This window comes from Macaca thibetana, chromosome 10, assembly GCF_024542745.1.
Source record: "Macaca thibetana thibetana isolate TM-01 chromosome 10, ASM2454274v1, whole genome shotgun sequence".
Lineage (NCBI taxonomy): Eukaryota > Metazoa > Chordata > Mammalia > Primates > Cercopithecidae > Macaca > Macaca thibetana.
Genome location: NC_065587.1, coordinates 40,989,428 through 41,005,124, shown reverse-complemented (window position 1 = coordinate 41,005,124; position 15,697 = coordinate 40,989,428). Strand labels below are relative to the sequence as shown.

Sequence of the window (15,697 nt, the reverse complement as noted above, 5' to 3'; positions counted from 1 at the left end):
TGGGAATTTGTGTTTGTATATTTTAGATCGACTTGGCTGCAAACTTACATTAGCAGAGAAATTAGTAGTATTTAGTTAGTATGGATAGCTAAATTTTTTTAAATAGCATCATTTTGAAAAAATTAAAGCAGTAAACACAGTATGTATAATATAACCCACTGACTTTCTTATGATTCCATATTTAATAGGAAAAACAGCAGCCTATTAAAAATGTATCCGAACCAATAACCTTTTATTAGTCCTACTAACATCTGAACTTTTATGTTCCCACCTACAAGTCCCCTATCATACTTTTTTTTGTTAAGATTCACATTTTCCCAGAAGGAAGATTTAGTCCCGGCACATCCTACAAATGAAGTTTCTTATTTTCACAACATTGAACCATTTATTGGCATATTCGCCTAACACAGATTAGTGTATATTCTTCCTAAACAATTCTGTAAAGAAACTAAATTACTCAGTAGCTCCCCCCATTCCCCCCACACACACAAAAAGAAACTACCCAAAACCAGTAATTCACAATAAGACCAGCAGCTAATTGCATGAACTTTTGAATATGTTTAATGTGTTGAATTAAAGTTCTTTGTGAGCATTAATTCATTAATTGGGCTCAAAATTCAGAATCACACCAAGTGTCGGTCACATAGGGAACTCTGGTCTCGGGGTTCAAATGACAGTGTCCTTGATTAGTTCAAGTTCTTGTCTTTCTCTAAACTTTCTTGTGTTCACTTTCAGGAATTCTACGAGCATGCCAAGGCTCTGTGGGAGGACGAAGGAGTACGTGCCTGCTATGAACGCTCCAATGAGTACCAGCTGATTGACTGTGCCCAGTAGTAAGTAACCCCACCCGACCCACCGGCACATAAAACAGGCAGACACAAGAAAACATGCAAACCTGTGATCCTGCTTGGAAAGCTACTTGTCGATGATTCCTTTCGTAGAAGCCAACCAGTTACCCCACTGGCAGAAAGTTCGAATCTGATTGAATTGTTTTATAAAGTCCTTAATTGCATTTTTTTTTTTTTTTTTAAGTGCAGGGACATTATTTTATATAAACATTGAATGTCTGTTAGAGCAAGATGATGATGAGTTTCATAGGATTCCTAATTACTGGGAAGTAATTAATTGAATTGACTCAAAGCATTTACAGAAATAGGGCAGTTCTCACATTTTGAATAATGTAAAAATACTACATTTTATTGCTGTAATTTTAAAACATAACAAAGAGGAACAGTGAAGACAGCTACGCCTCCTCTCTCATTGGTAGTTGTTGATTGCTCTATTTCTGCTCTCAGGTAAGAGACTCCAGTAGCTGCCTAGTGTTACTAGATCTGAGTGACTCTAGGTAGAGTTTGCTTTTGTGTTGTCTTGACTTTTGAACTCTATTTCATGTCCTTATTTATTCCTTCCCCCCGGCTCTTGATTTCAAGGATGGTAAGTGGTCAGTGTATTTTAAATCCTAAACTGTACACCTAAGCAGTACAGTACCGTGGTGGGGTCATTTTCAAATAAATTACTACCTGCAAGGAGGATGGGTTAAGGCCTGCAGTAGCAATGGGAAAGTCCTCTTTCTCCAAAGTCACTCATAAAGGTGGGCTCGCCTGATTAGTGTGTTGGTAAATGAAGAAGGGGGAAACTTACGAAACAGATTTTATTGCACAACTCCACCTGATGCCCACGCTGCTACTCTTGTTGCCTAACACCTGACTTACCGTTCCCTCAGGGATTGCCTTCTGTCCCTGTCACCCACCATGGTCTCTCCCAGAGGACATCACACCCCATAGCTAGAAAGTTGCCTTTTAAATAGTTTATGGCCTCCCTCATCTTGCACATGATATAGCAAGCATATGGTGGTCAGGGTTATTTAAAAAATATGTAAAGATAATTATTATTATTATTATTTAGATGGAGTCTCACTCTGTTGCCCAGGCTGGAGTGCAGTGGTGCAGTCTTGGCTCGCTGCAACCTCTGCCTCCTGGGTTCAAGTGATTCTCCTGCCTCAGCCTCCTGAGTAGCTGGGACTACAGGTGCCCGCCACCACACCCAGCTCATTTTTGTATTTTTAGTAGAGATGGGGTTTCACCCTATTGGCCAGGCTGGTCTCGAACTCCTGACCTTGTGATCTGCCTGCCTTGGCCCCCCAAAGTGCTGGAATTAGAGGCATGAGCCACCGCGCCCAGCCAAAAATGTAAAGATATCTTTTGTTTGTTGATGCTGCACAAATGCACAAAGCAGTCTCAGTTAATATTATGAAGTAGGAGTGTCTTGTGACTCGGGACAGGGGAGTCTAGTAGAGGTTTGATGTTTTAGCTGTCCTTATTACAAGTAGCTGAAACTCGGAACTGATTTTGCTATAGGAAGTATTAACTAATCAGAACCAAGGTGCCAGGCTGACTCACCAAGGGCTAAGATTGCTTTACTTAGTAGCCTCAAGCCCAAGGAACTGATTGTGAAAACCACCTGAATAAACAGGAGGGAGGAAGAGGTAATACTGTTTATCTATAAATCATATAAGCCTATGTTAGGGTCTGTGCAATCTATCAACCCCAGCCCTGCCTTCCCATAGGAAATTCCTTTGATTATTTTCAGTTGCCACATACACAGATATTCCACGGTTTAATATACAAGCAAATTTGTATATTTTTTCAAGGAACAGAAAAACAGTCCATCTTGGCTGGTCCCTGTGGCCCCCAGCCCCCACTCCTTCTTCAACAAAGTCCCTGATTTTCTCAAAAGTTCGAACTAAAAGCTGGAAGCGCTAATTATAGTAACGCAAAACAAATGGAAATCCTGGAATTGTTTGCATTTTGTATTTTGGATCCAAGTCAGAAGTGAAGTACAGGTACAAGATTAGGAGAGTTTAACCATCCCAGTTTTGAATGCTGGGGGGCAGGGAGTCACAGCTGCATTAATTAACAGTAGCTTAGCCAGGTGGTTGAAGTTTGTTGGGTTTCATTTTCTCTCTCAAATCATTTAGAAGTTTTTGGGGTTTTTTAATGCAACACTCAATTACTCCTGAAACTTTGTCTGAAAACTGCACCATTTGTATAGATCATGAAAAGTTGTAAGGAAACTCAGAGAAAAAGAGAACAACGCAGCTTAAAACCTTTAAAATGTCCTCCCTCACCGCTGGCTCAAACAGCCCTGCATCTGCCGTGGCCGGCACGTTTCTGTTGAACTGCCTTTATGTTAAAGTTGGGATACTGGTACCGTGCCCATTTCTTAAGCTGCCTATTTTTATTTGTTGAGCTGGGGTTTGGCTGGCTCCACTCCAGATGTCTCTCTCACAAGATTTGGTGCTGATGATCTATTTATAGAACTGTGGTTCTGTTGCCATGGTAACATGCTGGAGGCCAGGGCGGCTGGGGAGCTATTTCTGGACTGGTGCTGTAATGTAAGATTGATTGGGCAAGTTAGTATATCCTCTAAGCCAGACTAACCCTGAACTAGTAAAAAGGAAGAGGGGAACACAAAACTTAGGCAGTTTCTTGAAACAGACTTTTCTCTCTTTATGATTTTCTTTTCTCATTAGCCCACTTTAAAACAATTCCAATCTCTACATGCCTCTCCCTCCAAAAAATAAACTGGTTTTAGCATTTTCTGTATTAAATTACCCCAATCTTTCAAAAGTAAATTTTCCTGTGTGTCTAGTCAAGCAACACAAACAAGATGCTTTTTAAATGAAAAGTTTAATATCTGGAGCGTTCTATTTCATGGACCAAACAGAACGGAAGAGAACTTTGTGTTTGTTTCCTGTTCAGGATGGCTAGGGCGAGAAGGCCCCTTTGTGCCAACCTCTTTTGTTCCCTTTAATCAATGAGATTCTCAAAAAGTGAAAAGGAAGGGCTACAGATTCTCAGTAACTAAAACAATCTCATGTGCCCTTGAGGAGAAAGTCCTTGATGTTTTTAAGAATGTCACTTTATTTATTTTTTTAACTGAATGATACAGAGGTATACAGTTTTCAAACTGTTTGCCATTTTAGGCAGGAAATTTGAAAATTGAAATGTTTTTGTCAAGCATTACCAAATGGCACAGATTGTGATAGGTCAGCCTGGTTTTGGGGTCCTTTCTCTATTGGTTGATATGCATAAAACCTTTTAAAAATCAAGAATATTACCAGAGAGCAACAGGAATAAACAAGCTAAGTAAAGAAGAAAAAAGAAAAATAGAAAAAAATAAACATGAAGAACAAAGCCCCACTACTGTCCTGTGCTGTTTGTGTGGCCCCACTGCACCGAGGCCGCAGGCTAGCTGCTAGACGCATCTAGAGTTCCCTGATTCCTAAAATTATTTATCTTAAATCCCATTTGGCCTTTCTTAAGGCATCAGCTTTGAGTTATAAATGTAGCCAACACACAAGCAAATGTGCCATTGACTTAGTGCTGCATAACTGTGGGACGGTCACTTCCGTTGAGCCTGACCTTGTAGAGACACACAAATAGTTGGCAAATTAATGTGAACGCTGTGAACACCCCATGTGCCTTTCTTTTTCTCCCAGCTTCCTGGACAAGATCGATGTGATCAAGCAGGCTGACTATGTGCCGAGCGACCAGGTGTGCAAAACCCTTCACCACCAGAGGACCCTGAGCCCTCTTCCCAAACTACCCCAGACTTTTGCTTTAGATTGGAAATTATTACTATTTCGATTGGCTTTGCTGAGATCCATTGACCTCAATTTTGTTCTAGGACCTGCTTCGCTGCCGCGTCCTGACTTCTGGAATCTTCGAGACCAAGTTCCAGGTGGACAAAGTCAACTTCCAGTAAGCCCACTGTTACCTTTTTATATAACAGAGATCATGGTTTCTTGACATTTACCCCAGCCCCTCTGGAATAACCAGCTGTCTTCCTCTCCACCAGCATGTTTGACGTGGGTGGCCAGCGCGATGAACGCCGCAAGTGGATCCAGTGCTTCAACGGTAGGACGCTGTGGGCTTGGCTGTTTGTGAAGAACGCTTTGCTTCTGTGTTGTTAGGGATCAATGTCGCTGCTCACGCTCTTGGCTTTGCTTTCTTTGGTTAAGATGTGACTGCCATCATCTTCGTGGTGGCCAGCAGCAGCTACAACATGGTCATCCGGGAGGACAACCAGACCAACCGCCTGCAGGAGGCTCTGAACCTCTTCAAGAGCATCTGGAACAACAGGTTTGTGGAGTGACCGCCCACCCCCTGCGCTTGCCCAGGAGGCCCTGGTCTGCACTGTTTGTAGAAAAGAACCCTGTGCAAGCATTCCAGACCCCTGGCCAAAACCGCGCTTCTCCCGGGCATTCACACGGCCTCCCTTCTTGTAGATGGCTGCGCACCATCTCTGTGATTCTGTTCCTCAACAAGCAAGATCTGCTCGCTGAGAAAGTCCTTGCTGGGAAATCGAAGATTGAGGACTACTTTCCAGAATTTGCTCGCTACACTACTCCTGAGGATGGTGTGTATGGCTTCCACTCTTTTGCTGGCTGTTCATTGCAGTGGTTCTTTTTCAAACAGTCGGGCTGAAAGCCGCCATCCCCCTCCCACCACCAAACCATAAAGGATCTGTAAGAGAAGCAAGAAAAACACACTTGCATTAATTCTCATATGGAAAAATCAGGCTTTTGAAGACTTCAGGAGCTACAATGATGCTAGCACCCCAGCTCTGCTTGACTTTTTAATTACATTAATATATATTCCCTTTTTTTTATAGCTACTCCCGAGCCCGGAGAGGACCCACGCGTGACCCGGGCCAAGTACTTCATTCGAGATGAGTTTCTGGTGAGTTGAGCCTGTCTTTAGTTTCCTCTCTTGCTCCTCCTCTTTTTCTCATGGATGTAAATTTACTTCAGGGGTTCAGCTACCCAGGTCCATGGTTTTAGTTCACGCACATCCAGTGTGGATTTGAGTTCTTTGCACCCCTCCTTTTGCTTTCGTTTTCATATGACATCAGAGACTGGCCAACAGCCGTCCCTGGTAGGTGTCCCCATCAGTGATAGGGTGGTTCCTGGCGAGGGTGTCACTGACGAGTCCCTGCGTTTGTACCCGCAGAGGATCAGCACTGCCAGTGGAGATGGGCGTCACTACTGCTACCCTCACTTCACCTGCGCTGTGGACACTGAGAACATCCGCCGTGTGTTCAACGACTGCCGTGACATCATTCAGCGCATGCACCTTCGTCAGTACGAGCTGCTCTAAGAAGGGAACCCCCAAATTTAATTAAAGCCTTAAGCACAATTAATTAAAAGTGAAACGTAATTGTACAAGCAGTTAATCACCCACCATAGGGCATGATTAACAAAGCAACCTTTCCCTTCCCCCAAGTGATTTTGCGAAACCCCCTTTTCCCTTCAGCTTGCTTAGATGTTCCAAATTTAGAAAGCTTAAGGCGGCCTACAGAAAAAGGAGAAAAGGCCACAGAAGTTCCCTCTGACTTTCAATAAAAATAAATAAAACAACAGCAGCAAACAAATAAAATGAAATAAAAGAAACAAATGAAATAAATATTGTGTTGTGCAGCATTAAAAAAAATCAAAATAAAAATTAAATGTGAGCAAAGAATGATGGGACTCCCGTGAGTTATTTGTGGTTCTGCGCAGATTCCTGTCATTCATGGTTTGACTTGGCCCTTACATCAAAAGTTGGGAGGCCCCAAGGTGAAGTGGGTATAAAATCTCACCACTGTATGTTTTCTGGTGACTGTAAAATGTAGGTGTCTTGAAATAATTTTCAGACAATAGGAAAAGTCCACTCCTGTTGATCTCCCAAACTTTTACCCCATAGTGGACCGCTATTCCCCAGTCACCTCTACATTTTGATCACTGCCATCCTATCCAAAGATTCTGCCAACTTATGCCATTACATCATCACACAGTTTGCCTGCTGACCCAGGCTTCCTAAGAAAAGTAGTGTATTTTTTGCTATAAGATAGGGACTAAATGATGTGGAGAAATATAGGAGCACCGTGTTTCAAATCAATGGGGTTATTCAAGAAATGGTGTAGCCATTTGGGGAAAATTTAGACTGGATCCCTACCTCATTGCACACACCAAAATGAATTTGACAAGTTGATCACATACATCTAAATAAAAGAGGTACTTTTTAAAGTGGCTATTTTACAGTTAAACTCTTGGGTTTATAAAGGGCCTCTCTGCAGCATAACCTGAGACCTAAAGGCCTTAAGGGGGTTGGGGATGACTACAAAAATGAAAATCACACTTCAAATTTGAATGGGGGAAGGGCCTGGGTTGGGTAAAAATTTAACAAAGGGTTTACTTAATAAGCAGAGTTTTTATGAATTAATAAGCAATATCATCAGAAAAATGGGCACAGTATATAAGCATGCAACTTAAATACAAATAGCTAATAAACCTCAGGATATGTGGACCATCACTCACAATATTCACTATAATTGGGAGTGAGGATGGGAGTCCATACTCAATGGGTTGGAGTGTGGCTTATTTCTGAGGTCCTGTGGGTTCCCTAGACTTTCACCCCTAGGCTTATCCCCCAAGGTGGTGTCACTTACGTGGTCACTTCCTGGGTGGCTCCCAGGAAGGGTGGGAGGAAGTGACCAGCATCAACGATGGTGCCCTCTGAAGCTGGGCAAATGGGACTTCAAGTTCATTCTGTAATCCAGGCCCCAAATCCACTTCCTATTCTAGTTTCCAGATCAAATTACTCTCACCCAAATTAATCATACAATATAGCTCACCAGAGGCGAGCGATGAGCCCCAAGGGGGGTAGAAAAGTAGCAAATACCTGCATTTCCATCCAATTTTTCACACAACATTCAGTCCACGTGTGCTTGCTATGCAGTTTTTAGTACAAAGCCCTCAAAACCCCCCAAATAAATATACAATCCAAGTAAAAATTGGGGCTTGCTATGCAAATATAACCAAAAGACTAGCCTACAAGTTCCCATAATCCTCCAAAGCACCCCAAATAAACACCTAAAACCTGGACAGTGGCTATCAAGTGCAACCACAAGACCAGCCCCTAGCTCCTCTTCCAAGATGGCCACCTGTATGCCCCTTTTGCACAGAAATTCTGGAACCGTCTAAGCATAATCCACATGAGATTGTCACAGCTCTAGCCACATATCCATCAAAATTAGAAAACACAAAATTCCCAGGCCATAGAGATGCCCAGGAAAATGATACCACAGAGCCCCACCTTGTTGGTCATAACTGACAGACTTCATGGTATCTTCTAGAAGAAGGGCCACAAAAGTCACAGTTATCAGGTATCTACTAGTGCTAGCCATTACCCAATGGGATAGGTTCAGCTGCTATTTTGACAGTGAGTAAACGAGGCCCAGAGACGCCCCGAGAGAGGTCTCTAGTGAGAAGGGAAGATGGGCTTCAAACTCAAGTAGCCAAAGCCCACTGCTTGGTCCCTACAAGATACTGTTGTCCTGGAAGATGCAGGAGAAAAGAGAAAAAGGTCTCCTGGTGTTCTTCCCATGATGTCAGTTATCAGGAGTCCATGATCTGTGACCCCCATCGAAAATCCTGCAGGTCACCATGGGATTCCACACCCAGGTAGTTGGGTGGGGCCTCTTCCCACAGACCGTGGCACTGGCCATACTCCTGCCTCCCTACCAGGTCAGGGCTCTGCCCTCACCAGTCACCCTGATGTGTTTGAGACTTGCTTCCCTGTGTTAGGGCTCATCACTGCTATTTAAAACAGTTTTGTTTTCCTTTTCCCTTTGCCCCTGGGACCAAGCAGAACTTCTACAGCTATTTTAAAATCTACATTTTAGGATCTTCAAAAAACAAAACATAATAAAGAATTTCATCTAAATCTTTGATTACAAGAAGCCATTTAAAAAAAAAAAGTTTTTTTAATCGGAATGCCTGCAATCCCAGCACTTTGGGAGGCCAAGGCGGGCAGATCACGAGGTCAGGAGATCGAGACCATCCTGGCTAACACGGTGAAACTCCGTCTCTACTAAAAATACAAAAAATTGGCCAGGTGTGGTGGCGGGCACCTGTAGTCCAAGCTACTCAGGAGGCTGAGGCAGGAGAATGGCGTGAACCCAGGAGGCGGAGCTTGTGGTGAGCCGAGATTGTGCCACTGCACTCCAGCCTGGGCGACGGAGCAAGTCCGTCTCAAAAAAAAAAAAAAAAAAAAAAAAAAAAAAAAAATTTAATCCGATGTTCAAATCGCTATTAAAGTGCAAAGCAAACTATTTTTCTAAAGGTAACAATTTCACCACAGTTTGTAGAGATGTATAAGCCAAATATTATAAATGACTATTCATTGACCTTTTAGATTGAACATGATAATAAAAAACCATCAGGGCCCTTCACAGTGTGAGAAGGGTCTAGAAAGGGACAGAATTTTTATTTACCTCCACTTTTACTTAAATGTGCACAAAATTATGCCCCCAAAATGGCCACATCTGCATACCCCTTCTACCTAGACCTCTTATTATCATGCTTATTATCCTCTTATTATCATGCTTTCTTGGATGGCTTTGGTCATCTTTTCACTCAATAAATACATAGAGACTATGGGATCCATGCCAGCCAGTGGGAATTCTGCTCTCGTGGGATTCATGTTCTAGCGAGGGAGACACACACTTACTAAATAAATGATTAAAAGAATTACAGATGGTGACAAAATCTCTGAAGCAATAAGCAGGATGCGGGTAGTGGGGAATCGGAGATATTTGAGGAGGGATTTCACTTTAGATAGAATAGCTGGGGAGGGCCTCTCTGATGTAGTACATTTTCTTTTTTTTTTTTTTTTTTTTTTTTTTTTTTTTTTGAGACGGAGTCTAGCTCTGTTGCCCAGGCTGGAGTGCAGTGGCCGGATCTCAGCTCACTGCAAGCCCCGCCTCCCGGGTTCACGCCATTCTCCTGCCTCAGCCTCCCGAGTAGCTGGGAGTACAGGCGCCCGCCACCTCACCCGGCTAATTTTTTTTGTATTTTAGTAGAGACGGGGTTTCACCGTGTTAGCCAGGATGGTCTCGATCTCCTGAACTCGTGATCCGCCCGTCTCGGCCTCCCAAAGTGCTGGGATTACAGGCTTGAGCCACCGCGCCCGGCCGATGTAGTACATTTTCTTCTGAGAACGTGAAAGATGAGAAGAAACCAGCCATCAAGTATTAATAGCTAACATCATTATTTAAAATTGTTATTAAAATATAATTAACGGCCAGGTGCAGTGGCTCACACCTGTAATCCCAGCACTTTGGGAGTCTGAGGCGGGCAGATCACCTGAGGTCAGGAGTTCGAGACCATCCTGGCCAACATGGTGAAACCTCGTCTTTACTAAAAATATTAAAAATTCGTCAGGTGTGGTGGCAAGTACCTGTAGTCCCAGCTACTCAGGAGGCTGAGGCAAGAAGAATCGGGAGGAAAGGAGAATCTGACTCCAGGAGGCAGAGGTTGCAGTGAGCTGAGATCATGCCACTGCACTCCAGCCTGGTTACAGAGTGAGATTCTGTCCCAAAGGTAATAATAATAATAGTAACAAACATTTATGGAGGACTTTATGTGCCAGGTACTGTTCTAGACTCTGCATATGGATGATCTCATTTAATCTTTTCAAAGCCCTATTAAAATGCATCCCATCATTTGTATAACAGGTCCTATCCCATTGTGCTGTAGTTAGCTCACACGTGAAAAAGGTAAATGATATCTAAAGCATTGTGAAGAATTTAAGCAAATTATGCTTTTAATAAAGGTTATACTAAAAAGGCCATTGCAATAAGCACTTAATTTAAGTAACTGCTATACAGGTTCTTATTTCAAAGCTGGAGGACTTTGCATCTCTAGGATAATTTTCCCACATTAAAAAACACATATGCTATGAACAACAAGTCTTCTCATTTTGCCTATTTTATTTATTGTATCAGTTAAGAATGCATTCAGCTTCAAGTAACAGAATCCTGACCCACAGTGGCACAGACAAACCGAAGTTTATATCCACTTACCAAGAATTCTAGAGGTAGGTGATTCCTGTTGTTTCAGCAGTTCATCAATGGCAGGACTAATGTGTCCCAATTTTCTTGGCTTCTTTCTCATGGTTGCAAGATGGTATCAGAGCACAGCTGAAGGCAGAAGAGAGAGGGAAGAGACAACCCAACCAAATCTCTTTTGTCCTCTTTTTGTCAGTCTTTCATAGAGGCCTCTTTATTCACTTTTCACCATGTGAAATACACATAGATACCCAGCTATGTATGTGTACTTAGAAAGTAAAAGTAACAGAAAAGTATCCCTCCCTCCTTCCCTCCTTTCCCTGTCTGCCTCTCTCCCTCCCTTCCTTCCTTCCTTCCTTTTCTCTTTTTTTTAGACAGAGTCTCACTCTGTCAGCCAGGCTGGAATGCAGTGGCGTGATCTTAGCACATTGCAACCTCCGCCTCCCTCGTTCAAGCAATTCTTCTGCCTCAGCCTCCAGGGTAGCTGAGATGACAGAAGCCCACCACCACCACGCCCAGCTACTTTTTTGTATTTTTGGTAGAGATGGGGTTTTACCACGTTGGCCAGGACGGTCTCAAATTCCTGACCTCAAGTGATCCACCCACCTCAGCCTCCCAAAGGACTGGGATTCCAGGCGTGAGCCATTGCACCTAGCGGTATCTTTTCAATAACACTATTACGCACACACACATAGGAGGGATTTATTTTATTTTATTTTTTTATTTTTGAGATGGAGTTTTGCTCTTGTTGCCCAGGCTGGAGTGCAATGGCACCATCTTCACTCACTGCAACCTCCACCTCCTGAATTCAAGCAATTCTTCTGCCTCAGCCTCCTACGGAGCTGGAATTACAGGCATGCGCCACCACGCCCAGCTAATTCTGTATTTTTAGTAGAGATGAGGTTTCACTATATTGGTCAGTCTGATCTCAAACTCCTGACCTCAGGTGATCCACCCACCTTGGCCTCCCAAAGTGCTGGGATTACAGGCGTGAGCCACTGTGCCCGACCGGGAGGGATTTATAATTTCCTGTAGTATGCAACTTGATGGAACATCTGAGAAAAACATATCCAATGCCTGTAGTTTTAAGGCTTAGGGAAGATATTGGGGGGAATAAACCTTTTCAAATCATAAGAGAACAATTTGCATAATTCTATGTAAATAAATTAGAAAGCCTAGATGAAATAGATAATCATCGAAAAAAGTACTTTTCACCAAAACTGACCCCAGCAGAGACATCATAAATCTAAGCCGACCAGTTACCATAGAAAAACACAAAGCACAGTGAGAGGCCTCCACGATGGAAAGGCTCCAGACTCTCGCTGGGATGGGAAGCTAATGACAAGAAGGAAACATGAGGGAAACTTCTGGGGTGCTAGCAAGTTTCTATTCTTGATCTAAATGCTGGTTAAACAAATGTATTCCATTTGAGAAAATTCACTGGGCTGTACACTTAGTATGTGGAACTTTTTAGTACATGTATTACATTTTCTTTTTTTTTTTTTTTAAATGAGGAAAAGGAAAAAGGCACCAGGCCCAGATGGTTTCACAGGGGAATTCTATTAAACCTCTAAAAGTCAAATAATCCCAGTGCTACTTACATTATGCCAGACCATAACATAATAAAATGAAAACCTCAAAATTGTTTTTATAAAGTGTACCATTGATTCCAAAACATGCCAAAGACTGCACCCAAAAATAAAATTACAGATTAATTTTACTTATATCAATGTAAATATTTTAAAATATAAGCAAACATAATTCCATATTACATTTAAAAAAATACATCATGCCTGGTAAGATTTATTCTAGGAATTCAAGGTTTGTTCAATATGAACAAATACAGTAATATTTGCCAAAATTTAATACTGATTCATATTTTAGAGATCCAATAAAATAGTAATGGATGCTTTTCTGATATAAAGACTCTTTCTATATATCCCACATATCTATATGTAATATACTTAGTACAGTATATATCATGTATATAAATAAAATCTCCAAAAGTCAACATTTTAATTAATGAGGAACTTTTTTTTTTTTTTTTTTTGAGACGAGTCTTGCTCTGTCGCCCAGGCTGGAGTGCAGTGGCCAGATCTCAGCTCACTGCAAGCTCCGCCTCCCAGGTTCACACCATTCTACTGCCTCAGCCTCCCAAGTAACTGGGACTACAGGTGCCTGCCACCTCGCCCGGCTAGTTTTTTTGTATTTTTTAGTAGAGACGGGGTTTCACCATGTTAGCCAGGATGGTCTCGATCTCCTGACCTCGTGATCCACCCGTCTCGGCCTCCCAAAGTGCTGGGATTACAGGCTTGAGCCACCGTGCCCGGCCTTAATGAGGAACTTCTAAAAGCTTTTCCACTAATGTCAGGAATAAGAAACAAGAAAGACAAGGATGCCTCACATCATCACGCTCTTTATCATCGTGTTAGATGAATAAGCCAATTCAATTAGACAAAAGAAAGCAATGAGAGACCTAGAATTGGAAGGGGAGAGGCAAAACTATCTTTTTGCCAGGTGCAGTGGCTCATACCTGTAATCCCAACACGTTGGGAGGCAGACGCAGGAGGATTGCTTGAGGCCAGGAGTTCAAGACCAGCCTGGGGAACAAAGCAAGACCTTGTCTCTAATAAAAATTTTAAAAATTAGCCAAGTGTGGTGGCACATGCCTGTAGTTCCAGCTACTTGGGAGGCTGAGGTGGGCAGATGACTTGAGCCCGGGAAGCCGAGGCTGCAGTGAGCCATGTTCATGCCACTGCACTCCAGCCTCATGACCGAGTAAGACCCTGCTGAAAAAAAAAAATTTACAGGTGATTATTAAGCATTATAACACTCCCCTCCAAAAATCCACAGAGAAATAATTACTAAAAAGTGAGAGGATTTAGTAAAGTACAAAGTACAGATTTATAAGATTAACTTGTAAAAATCAATACCAGCCTAGGCATGGTGTACATGCCTGCAGTCCTAGCTACTTGGGAGGCTGAGGCAGGAGGATCACTGGAGCCTAGAAGTTTGAGGCTGCAGTGAGGTATGATTGTGCCACTGTACTCCAGCCTATGCAACAACAACAAGACCCCATCCCTAAAATAATAATAATATTTTAAAATATCAATAGCAGGCTGGCCACAGGGGCTTATGACTATAATCCCAGCACTTTGGGAGGCTAAGGTGGGAGGACTGCCTGAGTCAAGGAGTTAGAGACCAGCGTGGGCAACATGGCAAGACCCTGTCTCTTAAAAAGAAAATTTTTTTTTAATCAATAGCATGTGAAAGGTAAAACAATAAAGCTTTAAGGAGAAAATACAGGCTGGGTGCAGTGACTCACGCCTGTAATCCCAGCACTTTGGGAGGCTGAGGTGGGCGGATCATGAGTCAGGAGTTCGAGACCAGTCTGACCAACATGGTAAAAGCCCGTCTCTACTAAAAATACAAAAATTAGCCGGCTGTGGTGGCATGTGCCTGTAATCCCAGCTACTCAGGAGCCTGAGGTAGGAGAATCCCTTGAACCCAAGAGGCAGAGGTTGCAGTGAGCCAAGATCGTGCCACTGCACTCCATCCAGCCTGGGTGACAGAGCGAGACTCCATCTCACCAAAAAAAAAAAAAAAAAAAAAAAAAAAGGAGAAGAAGAAGAAAATACAAGAGACTACCACTTGCGTAGGGTCCCCATGTTACATTTGGTTGATTCATCTCCTAAATCCCGTGTAATCTGTGGGTTACCTCTTCTCTTCTCTTTTTCTTGCCCCTTATACGATTCCATTGTTGTAGAAACTGAATTGTTTGTCCTCTAGAGTTTTCCATATTCCAGATTTTGCTGATTGCATCCCCATATTATAAACCTTCCGATTTGAACAAACCAACTATTTTTTTTAAAGTAGGAAATCATCAGATAAATTTAAACAATGGCTGGATATTTGACAATACTAAGAAAACTAGTGTTAACTTCTTCACGTGTGATAGGAGTATCATGATTTTCAAGAGTTCTTATCTTTCAGACATACCCACTGAAACAAAATAATATGATGTTCCAAAGTCATGCAGTGGAGTGAAGGCAGGAGTTGGAGACGTGCTGGAAATTGTTTTGCCAGAGGCTCTCCTGTGGCAAATGGGGGACCGTGGGGAGACTTGATGTTAGTGTTTGCCAATTTCCATGGTGTAAATCCCCCACTATGATTGATTTCAAACTCCCAGCAGTATGCCATTGGATATGGAGTTGGGAAGAGATGTGCACAGTCAGCTCTGAGCAGACAGTGCCAGTTGACTCCAGCACATCACTGATAGGAGGGTGGAGGTGAAACAAGATTGGCCACCAGGTGATGCTTGTTAAAACAGGGTGATCAGTACGTGGGGGTCCATTGCACTATTCTCATTTTCTATGTGTTGGCTATTTTAAGCAAAAGCTTACAAACAAGGGGCCAGGCGCAGTGGCTTATACCTGTAATCCCATTACTTAGAAGGCAAAGGTGGTAGGATCCCTTGAAGCCAGGAGTTCAAGGCTGCAATGAGCTACCATTGCACCACTGTACTCCAGCCTGGGCAACAGAGCAAGACCCTATGTCAAAAATAAAATAAAACAAAGCAAAATAAAGAAAAAGAGAAGGAAAAATCTTACATTTCCAGATGAAAGTTTTTAAAACTTCCAATGTTAATGATGATAGTAGGCCAGGCACAGTGGCTCATGCCTGTAATCACAGCATTTTGGGAGGCCAAGGCGGGTGGATCACTTGAGGCCAGGAGTTCGACATCAGCCTGGGTAACATGGCAAAACCCCATCTTTCTACAAAAAATAAAAATAAAAAATTTGGC

The 15,697-nt window shown here is 42.6% G+C and overlaps 1 protein-coding gene across 15 annotated transcripts in view; it reads left to right on the top strand.

The window, feature by feature from the left end:
* The window catches only part of LOC126929358 (guanine nucleotide-binding protein G(s) subunit alpha), a 366,637-nt gene extending 360,113 nt beyond the window's left edge, over positions 1-6,524 (top strand). For all 15 annotated transcript variants that reach the window (XM_050745572.1, XM_050745569.1, XM_050745568.1 and 12 more), the window contains 8 exons: positions 736-833; positions 4,502-4,556; positions 4,690-4,763; positions 4,861-4,919; positions 5,024-5,144; positions 5,291-5,421; positions 5,677-5,744; positions 6,015-6,524. In XM_050745572.1, coding sequence (XP_050601529.1) covers positions 736-833; positions 4,502-4,556; positions 4,690-4,763; positions 4,861-4,919; positions 5,024-5,144; positions 5,291-5,421; positions 5,677-5,744; positions 6,015-6,161 — 753 coding nt within the window. In that variant the 3' untranslated portion in view covers positions 6,162-6,524. The remainder of the gene's footprint in view (positions 1-735; positions 834-4,501; positions 4,557-4,689; positions 4,764-4,860; positions 4,920-5,023; positions 5,145-5,290; positions 5,422-5,676; positions 5,745-6,014) is intronic.
* Positions 6,525-15,697: the final 9,173 nt, after the last annotated feature.